This window comes from Lagopus leucura, unplaced genomic scaffold (genome assembly GCF_019238085.1).
Source record: "Lagopus leucura isolate 7727_CA_CO unplaced genomic scaffold, USGS_WTPT01 Super-Scaffold_100004, whole genome shotgun sequence".
NCBI lineage: Eukaryota > Metazoa > Chordata > Aves > Galliformes > Phasianidae > Lagopus > Lagopus leucura.
In genome coordinates, this window is record NW_024962264.1 from 2,228,737 (window position 1) to 2,242,481 (window position 13,745).

The following is a 13,745-nucleotide window of genomic DNA, read 5'->3' on the forward strand; positions in this document are numbered from 1 at the left end:
CTGAGGTGTATTTCATCCTTGTGAAAAATGCCTTGGAAATCCTTAAGCCTCACCACTGAGCATGGGATAAACTCTGCAGGATATGCACCTTGTTTTCTGGATTTTCTCTTGGTACGAAGAAGCCCCTATCCCCAATGGAGCTCACTAATTTTCCTTTAGTCTTACACAAATGTATGGCTGTTGTTTCCATAACTAAGAGTTCCTATGCAGACACCGCGTGTTCTAACTCATGGTGGAGTAAAAAAGTGGAACTAGATTGAGATGAGGTTCAGTGTAGCAGTTAAGAGGATACCGAACACTTGATGTTATATTTAATGTTATTAAGCTTTAAGCACCTAATTTATTTGGAGCAGATACATGGATGTGTGCTTCTAACATGAAGGCATATCCAATTATTCTACATAACGCAGCGAAACTCATGCAAAACTTTTGCCTGTGTGAACTGGGAAGGTGTATTTGTGGGAAGAGGTTCTTCACTGTTTTCTACAGCAAATGCGTGCTGCCTCCATGCAAAGGCTGCATATTCTTCCTTTGCTGACTTTTGTGTGATAACTACGTGATGCTTGAAGAAGTGCATCTCCCTCTTGCATGGTGAGATGTCTTACATTTTACTGCTGCTCTCTGTGGATTGCTGTATTCAATTCTGAGTTTCAAGGATTTGTACTTACTGATAAGTATTAAATACCTGGATGATAAAGCAGCTGTTCCTGCTTCTGTCAATGACTCGTTGCTAGAAGGATTTAATTAGCTCTGTAAGATGTGATCATCGCTCAGGAAATATTTGTATCCTTTAGTTACGATGTTTAAGCTATTTTCTGAATACCAAGTTGCGTTTAATTTGTCTTTGTTTTGTTTTTTTTTAATATGACATCCTTTTTTTTCTTAGGGCTTCGATTTTAAAGCAATAAACTGAAAGTGGGCAGTCAAGTTTTGTGTTGTTTTTTTTTATTAATACAATATGTGGAATTTTCTTGGATTCCAGAGTACCTCTGGTATGTTAGCGCTGTGTGACTAAGCTTAATGTTGCGTTCAGCTTTCCATCCTGCTTTTGAGAAAGTTTATTCTGAGCAGGTAAGAGTGGCACTCGTTAGTAAAGGGAGGATTTGCAAAACCAACATGTGAATTAGTCACACCGTCTCTGGAATTGTCACAGCTGGGGATTTATTCTGACAGATCCGTGTCATAAGCTGCGAGTCTACTGACTCATCATGGCTAATTTTTCCACCAGTCTTTTTTGATGAAATGTGTTTTGTAAGAGTAGTTGGAGCAACTGCTTCAAATGTATCATAGGGAGTGTTGATGCTAAGCACAGCAAGACTGCTAATGAAAGCATTGCTAGCAGTGTTGCATTCTTGTGATTCCTTTATATGCCGAAAACAGGCTTCTTTATGCTGTTTCAGGAATGCTCAGCATTGTTTTTTTCTCCTTTTAAAAGCATAGTAAGAATAATGTGAATATGGCCTAGGTGCTGCTGTGATGATTTTCACGTTAGCAGATGATAGTGTGAAAGCTTGCTGCAAACGTGGGTTGTTATGTTGTAGGGTTGAAGTGTTCAGGAGCATTGCTGGCTGGTCTGATCCCCCTCCAGCCATGCGCCCTCACTTGCAAGGAGATTGTGTGCAAAGTCATTTAAGTAACAAAAGTCAGCCATGCCTTGTCAGGCAGAAGTGTGGAAGAACTCTATTGTAAAACAAATATAATTTTATAATTTGGCTTACTTTGTCTGTGTTTAAAGGGCAACCTATGTTTTGTTTTGTTTTTAAATGTAAATCACAGCATTGAAACAGGCTTTGGTATCTGTGTTTGTCCCATGCAGTATTTTTAAAGACACAGAGGCATTTTTTGCATTCATACAACATCTGAAGAACTTGGCTTTGTCAAGCCATAGCTTAAAACTTTCTCATTAGAAGATTGCATTCACAGATGTCTGAAAATTTAATGTTAGGGCAGGAACATAAAATGTTTTAAGTTAACTGTTTTGGTTGTATTTTTGTAATCTATTTTTTGTCTATTTTGAGGAACAATTTCTTGGGATAAATTGCTTTCAGTTCCCCCAGGACATACTAAGTGAATAATGTATGTTGAATCCTGTTTATGTATGACTGATTAAAATATGTTGAAAGCTGTTTAAGCATTGTTTTGGGGTTGATTTCTTTTAAAAAGAAATAATAAAAAATATGTATATACAAAAATCAGTTGAGAGATCAGATAGAATTGATGTCTGTATAGTAAGTGGGAAACAGGAGCAGCGTCGAGCATATCTGAATGCTTTAAAAAAAAATGTTTATACTTGAATTTAGGCTACAGAAAGTGAGGCTGGTGATATGGATCTCAGTGGGTTGCCAGAGACAGCAGTGGATTCTGAGGATGATGACGATGAAGAAGACATTGAAAGGGCATCAGATCCTTTGATGAGTAGAGATATTGTCAGAGATTGCTTGGAGAAGGACCCAATAGACAGGACAGATGATGACATTGGTAAGTATTACAGTGTAATAAAACGCTATCAAATCTATTTTGACTTCACCAAAAAGTGTACCTTTGAAATGTGAGGATTTTAGCTTTTGGCTTTTGTAGTTGGTAAGCTTAGTGTTTATTCTTATTGTTAGTTGGTTATTCTTATTATTAGTTGACTCATACAGAACAGTGAATGAGTACAGCCAAAGGTGCAGAAAATACACATGGCATGGGTGAAAACAATCAGTGCTGGCCTTCTGTGTTTCAATGTTCTATTTCTAATAGATAACAGGACTTTATGAAGTAAGTATTTTTGCTTTTATTTGTTAAGCATAAGGAGGCGTAAGACCTTTCACATAAATGTGAATCTACTAAAACTAATTTGCTATGTTAATGTACAGACTAATATCTTGAAAGCAAAGCAATGCATAACTAGAATTATAATAATTACCATTTCTAATTGAATTTGTTTTACTGGCTCGGATTTTGTTTTTTATTTTTTTTTCTTTAATCAGAGTATAACTAAATGATGATTAAGTTTGATTATGAGATAATTAAGGGGCTAGAACATCTCTGATATGAGCAAAGGCTGAGAGAGCTGGAACTGTTCATCCTGGAGAAAAGAAGTCTCAGGGTGATCTCTTCTACACATACAAATACCTGAATGGAGGGTGCAAAGAGGACAGAACTGAGCTCCTTTCAGCAATACCCAGTGCCAGGCCAACAGGCAATGGGCACAAAGCAAAACATGAGGGGTGCTGTCAGAACATCAGGCAGCACTTCTGTACCATGCAGGTGCTGGAGCCGTGGCACAGGCTGCCCAAAGAGGCTGTGGAGTCCTTCTTCCTTGGAGATCTCCTAAAGCTGCCTGGACATGGGTCTGGGCAGCTGCTATGGGTGGCCCTGCTGCAGCTGGGGCTGGGACTGATGGACATGGCAGCCCTTGCCAGCCTCAGCCACCATAGGATTATGCATAAATAAAACTTTAGGAAAAGGATGGACTGTTTCCAGTACACTTAGATAAACATAAATGCAAAAACATCTCGTGTTTAGGGCATATAATCACTCTCTATGAAGGAAAAATGAGCTCCATCTAGCTATGAGCTGTGTGAAAAATCAAAGCATAGGAGAAGCTCATAACTGAGTACAAGTGGAACTCCGGTATACACAGAAGACAGAACAACACTAATGCTGTTCTATCCAGTCCATCCTAAGGGAATTTTTGAACATTTCATGTTACACCCATGTACAAATTACTGTTAAGTCTAGACTGGACGCAGAAGGAATGAACTTACAAGGAACTTGCTCAATTTTGTGAAATTTCCTCTCTCAATATTTTAATGCATTTCATATAAGCCTGTCTTAGTTTTAATGGAGTTGTTGGTCTGGCTGAATAGAGAATTAGCTTCACTGGCTGTATTCAAAGCTTTTGATTACATTACAATTCTTCCACTATGCTGACTTTTACTTTGCAGGGTCTCTACTGACGATACGGCCAGCTAGTCTATGCCTACAAAATACTCAATAATTACAACAGGCCTCTGTATATGATTTATTAGTATACAGAAACGATTGTGCAGCATTTTAGCTTAAGTAGCCTTAGGCATCTTTCTGAAGAACCGTCTTTGCTGTGCTTTGTTGTTTTGACATGCGTGACTCAGTGGGCTTTTTCTCCTTCAGAACAACTACTGGAATTCATGCATCAGTTGCCTGCTTTTGCCAACATGACAATGTCAGTGAGGAGAGAGCTCTGTGCTGTAATGGTGTTTGCAGTTGTGGAGAGAGCAGGAACTATTGTACTGAACGATGGGGAAGAGGTCAGTGGGCGTTACTTTTCACTCTCCTGTTATACCAGACATCCCAGATTATGCAGTGCTAAGGTCCTGCTTTTTGACTTAAAAAATAAAATAAAATAAAATTAAAGTAATGTTGAGCAGGTAAAAGCTGCCTCTTCTTGATCTGCCCTAACAAGCTTTTTCTAAGTACTTATGCAGTGTTTCTTGTTCAATAAAAGTTTAAGATAAACGGTCTTCATAACACACGCAATGCTTCTTGCCTGTTAGAGCTGATTTTGGAAGTATATTTCAGTGTTTTAAAGTCTAGTATATACATCTTGTTAATAGATGCAGAAGAAAAGACTGTTCCTTTGGGGAGGAAAAAAGCTTAGGGATTGTAACTGTACTGTATGATATTACAATGTCAAGTGATTCGATCTTCCAACATTTACTTTGTAGCTGGATTCCTGGTCAGTCATTCTGAATGGATCTGTGGAAGTGACGTATCCTGATGGAAGAACAGAGATACTGTGCATGGGAAACAGCTTTGGAGTTTCCCCTACCATGGAAAAGGAGTATATGAAAGGAGTGATGAGAACCAAAGTGGATGACTGCCAGGTAGAGTGTATAATTGTACAAGCAAAACCAAAGAAGTAATACAACCAGACACAGCCTTATTTTAAATTTGAGCGTGTGCGTAAGATCTGCAGTGCATAACCAGTGCACTACTGGAGAAATATGGCTCCTGTGTTTGTATGCATGGTCCAGGAAATTGAATTCTCTTCATCCGGATAGGGATGATAGGGTTTTGAATGATGAGGTTTATGTGCTTTCTCTAGAGCTTAAGGCCCAGCAGCCTGCTGCATATATCCATTGCTTCACTTTTCTTTTCCATTGCATATATCCTTGCTTTTCAGTTTCATTCTTTTAGTGGAATGTCAAGGTCCATTACCCATTAAAGGCTCTTTTACTTCTGTAGATAATAGCCGTTCTTCCTCACTGGACTCAGATACTGAATCTTACAGGAATACATCTCTCTGTCTTCTGTATGATATTCTGAGTAGATATTTTAGTGTCAGCCAGCCTGGCCTTTGAAGGAAAATGTCTTGGCATTTGCTGTAACACAAGCAGTCAGTAGCAAGGTGCACTTCTTGTAGCATAAAATAACCAGCTCAATCTGGACACATAGTGTTTGCTGACTTAATGTAGGTAAATTAAGCATTTTTGTTGGTTTTGAAGGCTAATTAGCTTTCATGAGATGCCCTTTGAAATAGGTGAAAATATGCTAATGAAATCACCGGGTTTAGGTTGTCCATCTAACTTTGAATAAGCACATAAATGGCATCTTAGAATAGTGTTCTGCAAGCAATCCAGATTGTAGGAGCTCTGTTTCAGCTCCTGGTAACTACTGGAAACAGAAACGTTATGTTGATTCATTATGAAGAGTGAGAGAGAAATTCTACCTGGGAATCTCATGCCTAAACCATCATACACAATGATTTTGCAACCTGTCAAATAAGAGAAACACTGTAATTTCCTTTCTGTTGGTGGCCTAGGCTTATTTAAGAAGACAGTTTAATCTCAAATATTTAAAAGAAAAAAAAAGTTGTAAAGCATATATATTTTTTTACAAGTTGTAGTGAGTGATCACATTTAGATAGTGTAGGTGCTGGAGTATTCTTAAGATATCTGTTCTAGTGCTCAGTATTGGCTGAGCAGATGATCACATAGCTTTCTTTTTTTTTCCTGCAGTGTGCTTTAGTCCAGAATTGATATGTTTACGTGGTTGCTTTCATGAAAAAGAATAAATGTTAGTTTTCTTGATGGTTGACTTCTTTAACAATAAATGAAAATAATTGGAATAGTAATAAACACACACACACATGCACACAAACAGAAGCAAAGTTTTTCTTTCAATCTCTTTTACCCTTTTAAATAGCACACAAAAAGGCACAATATCAGCTATAGGATCCTGAGCTTCATCTCTAGAAGCAGGGCAGTTGTAGCTGCTGAACAAAAATGGCTGGTAATGCTAATTCATCTTGCTCTGATCAATGGGCTCCTCTAATTGCAAGATTGTTTTGGAAGTACTGTGTATTCATCTGCTTATTACAGCTGAACTGCTGATAAGACAAATCTGGCTGACTGCAGTTTGAACAACTGCCTTTTTGATGATGGAGTATTTGCATCGTAAGTCTAAATGTTTGGTTTTTTTTAAGACTTTACCTTTTAATACTGGTGCGTGATGATTCTTTCCAGTTTGTTTGTATAGCTCAGCAAGATTATTGCCGCATCCTCAATCAAGTGGAAAAGAACATGCAGAAGGTAGAAGAGGAAGGAGAGATTGTGATGGTTAAGGAGCACAGAGAGCTTGATCGCACTGGAACAAGAAAAGGTCACATTGTCATCAAGGTAAGAGCAGAAAGGGGGGAAAGTCTTGCAAAGGTCTGTGTTTATAAACCTCTGTACTTGGCAGAGATAGGAAGGAGTGCCATTCAGAGGGACCTCAACAGACTTGAGAGGTGGGCCCAGGTGAATCTAATGAAGTTCAACACAGCAAAGGGCAAGGTTTTGCACTTGGGCCAGAGGAATCCCAGGCATCCATACAGACTGGAAGGAGTGGTCCTTGAGAGCAGCTCTGCAGAGAAGTACCTGGGGGTCCTGGTGGATGAAAAGCTTAATGTGAGCCAGCAGTGTGCTCTTGCAGCTCAGAAAGCAAAGGGGATCCTGGGCTCCATCAGAAGAGGGGTGGCCAGCAGGGACAGGGAGGTGGTTGTCCCCCTCTGCTCTGCTCTTGTGAGGCCCAATCTGCAGTGCTGTGTCCAGGTCTGGAGCCCCCAGTACAAGAAAGACAAGGAGCTGTTGGAGAGAGGGTGCAGAGGAGCCACAAAGATGATCAGAGGGCTGGAGCACCTCCCCTACGAGGACAGGCTGAGGGAGCTGGGCTTGTTCAGCATGGAGAAAAGAAGGCTGCTGGGTGACCTAATTGCAGCCTTTCAGTACCTAAAGGGAGCCTTCAAACAGGAGGGGAATCAACTCTTTGACAGGATAGATAACAGCAGGACAAGGGGAAAGGGTTTGAAGTTGAGGGAGGGAAGATTTAGGTTGGATGTCAGGGAGAAGTTCTTTACAGAGAGAGTGGTGAGGTGCTGGAACAGCTGCCCAGAGAGGCTGTGGATGCCCCATCCATCGCTGGAGGTGTTCAAGGCCAGGTTGGATGGGGCCCTGGGCTGCTATGAAATGTGGAGGTTGGTGGCCCTGCCTGTGGCAGGGAGTTGGAGCTTCATGATCCTTGAGGTCCCTTCCAAACCAGGCCATTCTGTGATCGGAAAGTAAGGCTCAAGGTTAGTTGAGATATGTATTATAAAACTATGTATTTGAAATTAAAAGATGTAAAATTCTATTTTTTTATCTTTAAAATGTTATGCACATGATTAACTAAGTAATTTTTCTAAAACATAATTACGGAATTTTTTTTTTTTAACATTTCTTATAAAAATGGTTAAACTGTGACATTTATCTCATCAGTCAGTAGCGACAGTACTGCTCTTTCTAGCATAATTCATCTTCAGTATGCTACGAGAAAACAAATTTTCATTTGTTGAAAATATGTTTTAATAATTAAGGTTTAATTTCTCTATAGGGAACAGCGGAAAGGTTAACAATGCATTTGGTGGAAGAACACTCTGTGGTAGACCCAACATTTATAGAAGACTTCCTGTTGACGTATCGGACCTTTCTTTCCAGCCCAATGGAAGTGGGGAAAAAGTTGTTGGAGTGGTTCAATGACCCCAGCCTCAGGGATAAGGTTAAAATCCCCTGAAGTTTATATACCTTTAATTGTATATATAAGAAAATAAGCCATTAGTAATAAAAAGTGACTAAACTGAATAACTGAATATATCTGAATAACTGAATAATTTGGGTGACTAAGCTGAATAAGATATAAATAGCTGGTGAAGTATTTTAATGGCAAACTGCATGGGTAAGAGTAAGAATGACAGTGTTCAACATACATAAGCTGTCTTTTACATTCTTTGTTTCTACAGCAAAATACAAGTGCTGCTAGTACAAGAAAAGCTTTTTTTCCTAATAATTAGCATATTTATTTAATATTGTTCAATGGAGTTCTGTAGTGCCTGGAAATCTGAGCATAAAATGAAGTTCTGTGTTTTCTGTTATAATACTAGTTAATACATCTTGGCAAACACTTGGTGATAATTTATTCTCACATAAAGGCTCTAGAAAGTATAGCCATTGTCAGAAATCTGCTGAGCCTTGCACAGTATTAGGAAAAAAAAAACAGCAGTCAAACAGCTCCTTCCCAGGACAAGACTACCATGATGGAAGAGCATCCTGTCTATCCAACTATGGCACACTGGTAGCCACACAGTGTCTATTGAGGCCAAATTGTGCTTCACACTGTAATGCTTTATTTACAGCTTTATACATTTTTCAAATGTAAAACACTAGTTGGAAAATGCACAATTTTTTTTAAGATTTGAAACCAAGGAAATAATGTCAAAAAGGTTAAAGAGAAGTTTGCTATTCGACTTGTATTTAAACCCAGATATTTCTTTGACTAGAAATGCTAGTGTATCTTTGTCTTTGTGTCTGTGCCTCTCTTGGCAGAAGGTTAGGCTTTGCTTCAGGGAAGTACTAGCTGTTCCTGTGAAAATCTGATTGCTATGTACACTGGAAAGCTGCAGCTAATATTGTTTAGCACAGACTTGCTAGAGCTTCAGAGCTCTAATACCAGGGTTCATCTTTAAACTTATTTTTCCTGTCCTCCTATGGATAATCCTCTCAGCCTCTAAGAACATAAGCAAGTGTAGTGACTGTCAGCACTGGAAACAGAGCAGCTCTTTGTTCTGCCATCTCAAGAACCAGCCCTCTGACACTGAGCGGTGCTGACAAAAAGGCTGCTTGGTTCAAGTGCAGGAAAGACAGTAGCTTGGGAAGAGCAAAAATAAGCGGCATACCATATCTGGAGGATTTTGGCTGTTTTCTATTGGGAGCTGGCAGATGGTGAGGAGAGGGAAGTGAATGAGTAAAACACCATGAGTACCATCAGTACTTGGTAGTCAGTCTGGGGTATTTGAGATCTAGCCTTTCTGATGGTTTTGTCCAGTATCAGGGTACTTGATTTTAAAGCTTTACTCTTTCTTTTTTTTTTAATAGCATTACTCTGCTGGTACCAATGTTAGTGATGACATTGTTCTGGAAGTCACTGCTCAAACCGCTTCAGTGCTGTGTCTGCTGAGTACAGCACTAAGTCCCAACTTCGAAAGCAGTATTGATGTTGAAGCTTTCACTGCAGTGATTTAAAATACGTTACGTGGCTCACAACTTCCCAGATGATTTTAAAAATTTGTGGTTGCTCCAAATTTATCTAAACATCATCTGTGTCTTCCAGTGTGATCTGCATTAATGAAAAATGGCACGGATGCTTAACAGAAAAGAAGTTCGTCTTCTGTTTTAAAGAAGGAAAAATCTCAAATATGTCAGAAATGCCACCCCTCGCCTATTTTCTGAGGCTGTAGAACAGATAGTGTGTAATTATTCCCTTTTAGAATCCAGTCTCTCTAAAACACTTGATTAGGTTGGTTGAGAACTTCAACAGTTCTTCTCAATTCACTTCATTTTCAGCGTAAAAGGGAACCCGCTTGGAAACAGTGTAAATACAAACGGTATGGCTCCCATGAGGGTGCTGAGGTTTGCTTTTGGATGCTTTGTCTCAGATCTTTAGCACAAGAAACTGCAGGGGTTTATATTTTGTGCACAGACAAAGAACTGACAGTGGTTAGCTTTGCAATTAGAATTTGTATGAGATTCTGTTCTAAGCTTTGGTTTTTGAATTCTTTAGTTCTTTTCCGTCCTGAGTTGCCTTCCCATCATAACACAAGAAATACTGTGTTTCTGAGATCTCTGAGTGGCGCAACCATTTTTGATTCAGGAGTCTCTTTAGAATGGTGTGAATGAATTTTAATTCTAAGCATCAGAAATCTTGCATTTTGTGAGGACAAGAGCTGCTGATCTTCTAGGTCAAATCATGCACTAAGATCAAATTTTGCAGTGGAAGCCTACATTTAAAAAAACAGCATTTAAAAAAAAATAGCTCTTGTCTTTTTAGCTTTACTTTTAGTGATATTAATTGACAGATAGCATCCCTATTTTTTCCCAACAAATTGTAAAGTACAAGCTAATATCCATTTGAACTTGATAATCACAGTTGAATGGGGAGAGTAAGGATGAAGAGAGAGGAGGTGTAAGCTGGGAGATTGAATGTAAGGAAGAAAATTGCATCTATTCACTGTTAAGACCTCTTTCCTGCTCCTCACAGTAGTTCCTTTTTCTTGCTTCTGTGAATGTACAATAGCTCTTTTACACAGGCAAATGCCTAATGGAGTTAATGGTAGCTTATATCAAGTTTTGTGAGTTTCAAGAGCCAGTTTAAGGAAAACATCAGAAACTTCACGATCACGTGCTTGAAGAGTTAAGCAGGTTTTGAAATATATGCAGACAGGAAATGGTTGATGTAAGTCAGAAACTGATCTATGTCAATGCCTTATACGTGTGTATCCTCTATTCCCTTCCCTCTATTCAGTAATAACAACTCAAGCAATTTTTCTGCTTCATTCTTTCCTCCTGGTAAATGGTTGCATATCAGTGAAGTTAGGGTATATAACACTCAGGATCCTGATGAAAACTTTCAGAAGCTGTAAGAAGCAGGGTTTTTTTTTGTTTTTTTTTTTTGTTTTTTTTTTAAAGAACTGAGCAATAGTACTGTTTGGTAATTAGTTGAATTAATTAATTTTCAGGTTACACGGGTAGTATTGTTGTGGGTGAACAATCACTTCAATGATTTTGAAGGAGATCCTGCTATGACTCGATTTCTGGAAGAATTTGAGAACAATTTGGAGAGGGAGGTAAGAAGTTTGTTTTCTAACAGTTTGAGATAGCAAGGAATAGGCTGTTATTATATATAACTCACTGTGCTCTTCTTTTTTTGTAGAAAATGGGTGGACATTTGAGGCTGTTAAATATCGCGTGTGCCGCTAAAGCGAAAAGAAGATTGATAACCTTAACAAAGCCATCTCGAGAAGCCCCTTTGCCTTTTATCTTACTGGGAGGGTCAGAAAAGGGGTTTGGAATCTTTGTTGACAGTGTAGATTTTGGTAGTAAAGCTACAGAAGCAGGCCTGAAACGTGGAGATCAGGTATGTATTTTAAATGTGGGGCTTTTTTCCTTTTTTTTCTTCCATTCTCTGCACTAAATTAAAATATTGCTAATTTCTTTGTCTTTTTAGATATTGGAAGTGAATGGTCAGAACTTTGAAAATGTTCAGCTGTCAAAAGCCATGGAAATCCTTAGAAATAACACTCATCTGTCTATCACTGTGAAAACCAATTTATTTGGTAAGTTCACATGCGGTTTTTCTTCTAATTTAGATGAAGTTTTTCATTTTGCACAGAAGACATTTGGAAATGGTTTAAAATAATTACTTGAAATACTTCTGAGGTGGGAAGAATTGGAACAGGAGCTTTGTGTGTCCTAAAGCATCTGAATTCAAAATGGCAGAGGAAAATTTACAAATAAGCTTCTTTGAGGTCACTTAACTCTCAGAAGTGCTTATGTTTGGGTTAAGAGGCAGGAACTGCAGTGGCCATTTAGCTTGAAGTTATGAAACACATTGGCACTTGCAAGATTTAGCTTTGTCTCAATAAAAAGCCTTTTTTGGCAGTGATCTTAATCTGTACTTTTGCATACTTCCTCGTTCTGTGCTGTAAGATGAGTACAGAAAGATTAATAAAAACTTCTGTCAGATGGGCAATAACAATCTTGCTATCCCCCAAGTCTATTCCCTCCATTTCTCTTTCTAACGAGTACCAAAACAGTCCTGAAGGAGTCTTTAAGCAACTCAGGACCTCTGTTACTATTGTAAGAAATAGATTTTGTGCTTTTTACTTGATTTTTTTTCTTTTTTCCCCAGTAGGTACTTAGATTGTTTATATGATTTACTGATGTGTTCCCTAAGTATTTCTTCCATGATGATGTTCTTCGCTGTAAATAAGTAGGGCAGAATATTTCCACAGGATGCCACTGCACTAATTAATTGATGGTTAAATATGCATAGTCTATTTCCAGAAGTTATTTGTGAAATCTATATCCTGCGGCTTTTCTTTTTCCTTTCCAATCATGATTCTAACATTTCAATTATTTATAATAAAGCATTTATTAATGTAGCTGTATGTGCTTCTTTAGCTCTACGTGCTTGTTTCTCTGCAAATTGTTTGCAAAAGTATCTCTGGATTTTTTTAGTTGTGTGCGTTGCTTTAGTCTTAAGGCCAAACCCGGTTTCTTAAGTAGTGCTTTCTAAGTTTTGAATCCACTCCTAACACTGAAATGGCATCACAGTAGTGTATTGCATGCAATATTCCTATCAATAATTTTCCAAAGGAGATTCCTATTTCTTACTGGCATTTTCCTGCGTGTTATTTAAGCCGTCTCTCTAGCCCCCAGCTCCTTTTCTACAATACTGTTACGAATTTTGCTTTGCTTTTCTTTTAGTCATATTTGAAGCTGTTAAGATTACCTGGTAATTTCTTGTGTACCACTGGAGGAGAAGATTATTAAGGGCAAAAATGGATACAGTGGAGTACAACCTCGCTTTGAATTCTCATTCTTAGCTGCTTACCATTTTTTTCCCTTTTCTTCTACAATTCCTTACTTTTAATCATCAATTTCACAGAAAATACTGGAGAAACGACGACTGCTTTCTTTGCTTTTGATTTTCTTCACTTTTGAGAGAGATTCCTATTGTTTATTTAACGTAGCCTTCTGCAGCAAGTGCCAATTGGCCAACATAAATTCCTATTTCTTAGTTTATCTTCTCAAAATCTGTGCTAGCTCAAACTCTTGGGTTGAATATTCTTTTTTTCTTACTCATTCTCTTTCTTAAAACATCTTCCTTCTTTATGGTGATTTTCTTTGAAGATATTCTACTTCTAAGCTGTTAAAATACAGAGAGCTTCTCTTTTTCCTGAGATTAAAATTATTCACACTTAAAAAAAAAAATTCCTTGGACTATTTCTGTACAGACAAGTTATTCTTTGCAAGGATATGTAAATAACTGAAGTCCTTCTTACATCAGTGTCCTATATACAAGACCGTGCATGAGTTGTTACTTTTTGTATGTTCTGTACTAGGCCCATAGCAGTGGCTTTCTGTTTGTTCAGAAAAGCAGAATCATAGAATCATAGACAGCTTTGTGTTGGAAGGGCCCTTTGAGATCACCAAGTTCCATCTCCCCCTGCTGTGGGCAGGGACACCTCCCTCTGGACCGGGTTGCTCCAGCCCTGTCCAACTTGGTCTTGAATGCTTACAGGCAAGGAGCATCCTCAACCTCTCTGGCTAAATACTTAAAAAACCTTTCTCTTCTTGCTCCCTAGGAGAGATTTGTGCATCCCTTTTATCTGACCTCCAGTGTTAATCTTGCAGTTTGTTCTAACG

General features: G+C 38.4%; 1 protein-coding gene across 4 annotated transcripts in view; it reads left to right on the top strand.

Annotated features, from left to right (window-relative positions):
* The window catches only part of RAPGEF2 (Rap guanine nucleotide exchange factor 2), a 172,635-nt gene that overhangs the window by 132,164 nt on the left and 26,726 nt on the right, over positions 1 to 13,745 (top strand). For all 4 annotated transcript variants that reach the window (XM_042870479.1, XM_042870480.1, XM_042870481.1 and 1 more), the window contains 8 exons: positions 2,301 to 2,478; positions 4,138 to 4,274; positions 4,692 to 4,850; positions 6,492 to 6,644; positions 7,876 to 8,040; positions 11,054 to 11,161; positions 11,248 to 11,451; positions 11,542 to 11,650. In XM_042870479.1, coding sequence (XP_042726413.1) covers positions 2,301 to 2,478; positions 4,138 to 4,274; positions 4,692 to 4,850; positions 6,492 to 6,644; positions 7,876 to 8,040; positions 11,054 to 11,161; positions 11,248 to 11,451; positions 11,542 to 11,650 — 1,213 coding nt within the window. The remainder of the gene's footprint in view (positions 1 to 2,300; positions 2,479 to 4,137; positions 4,275 to 4,691; positions 4,851 to 6,491; positions 6,645 to 7,875; positions 8,041 to 11,053; positions 11,162 to 11,247; positions 11,452 to 11,541; positions 11,651 to 13,745) is intronic.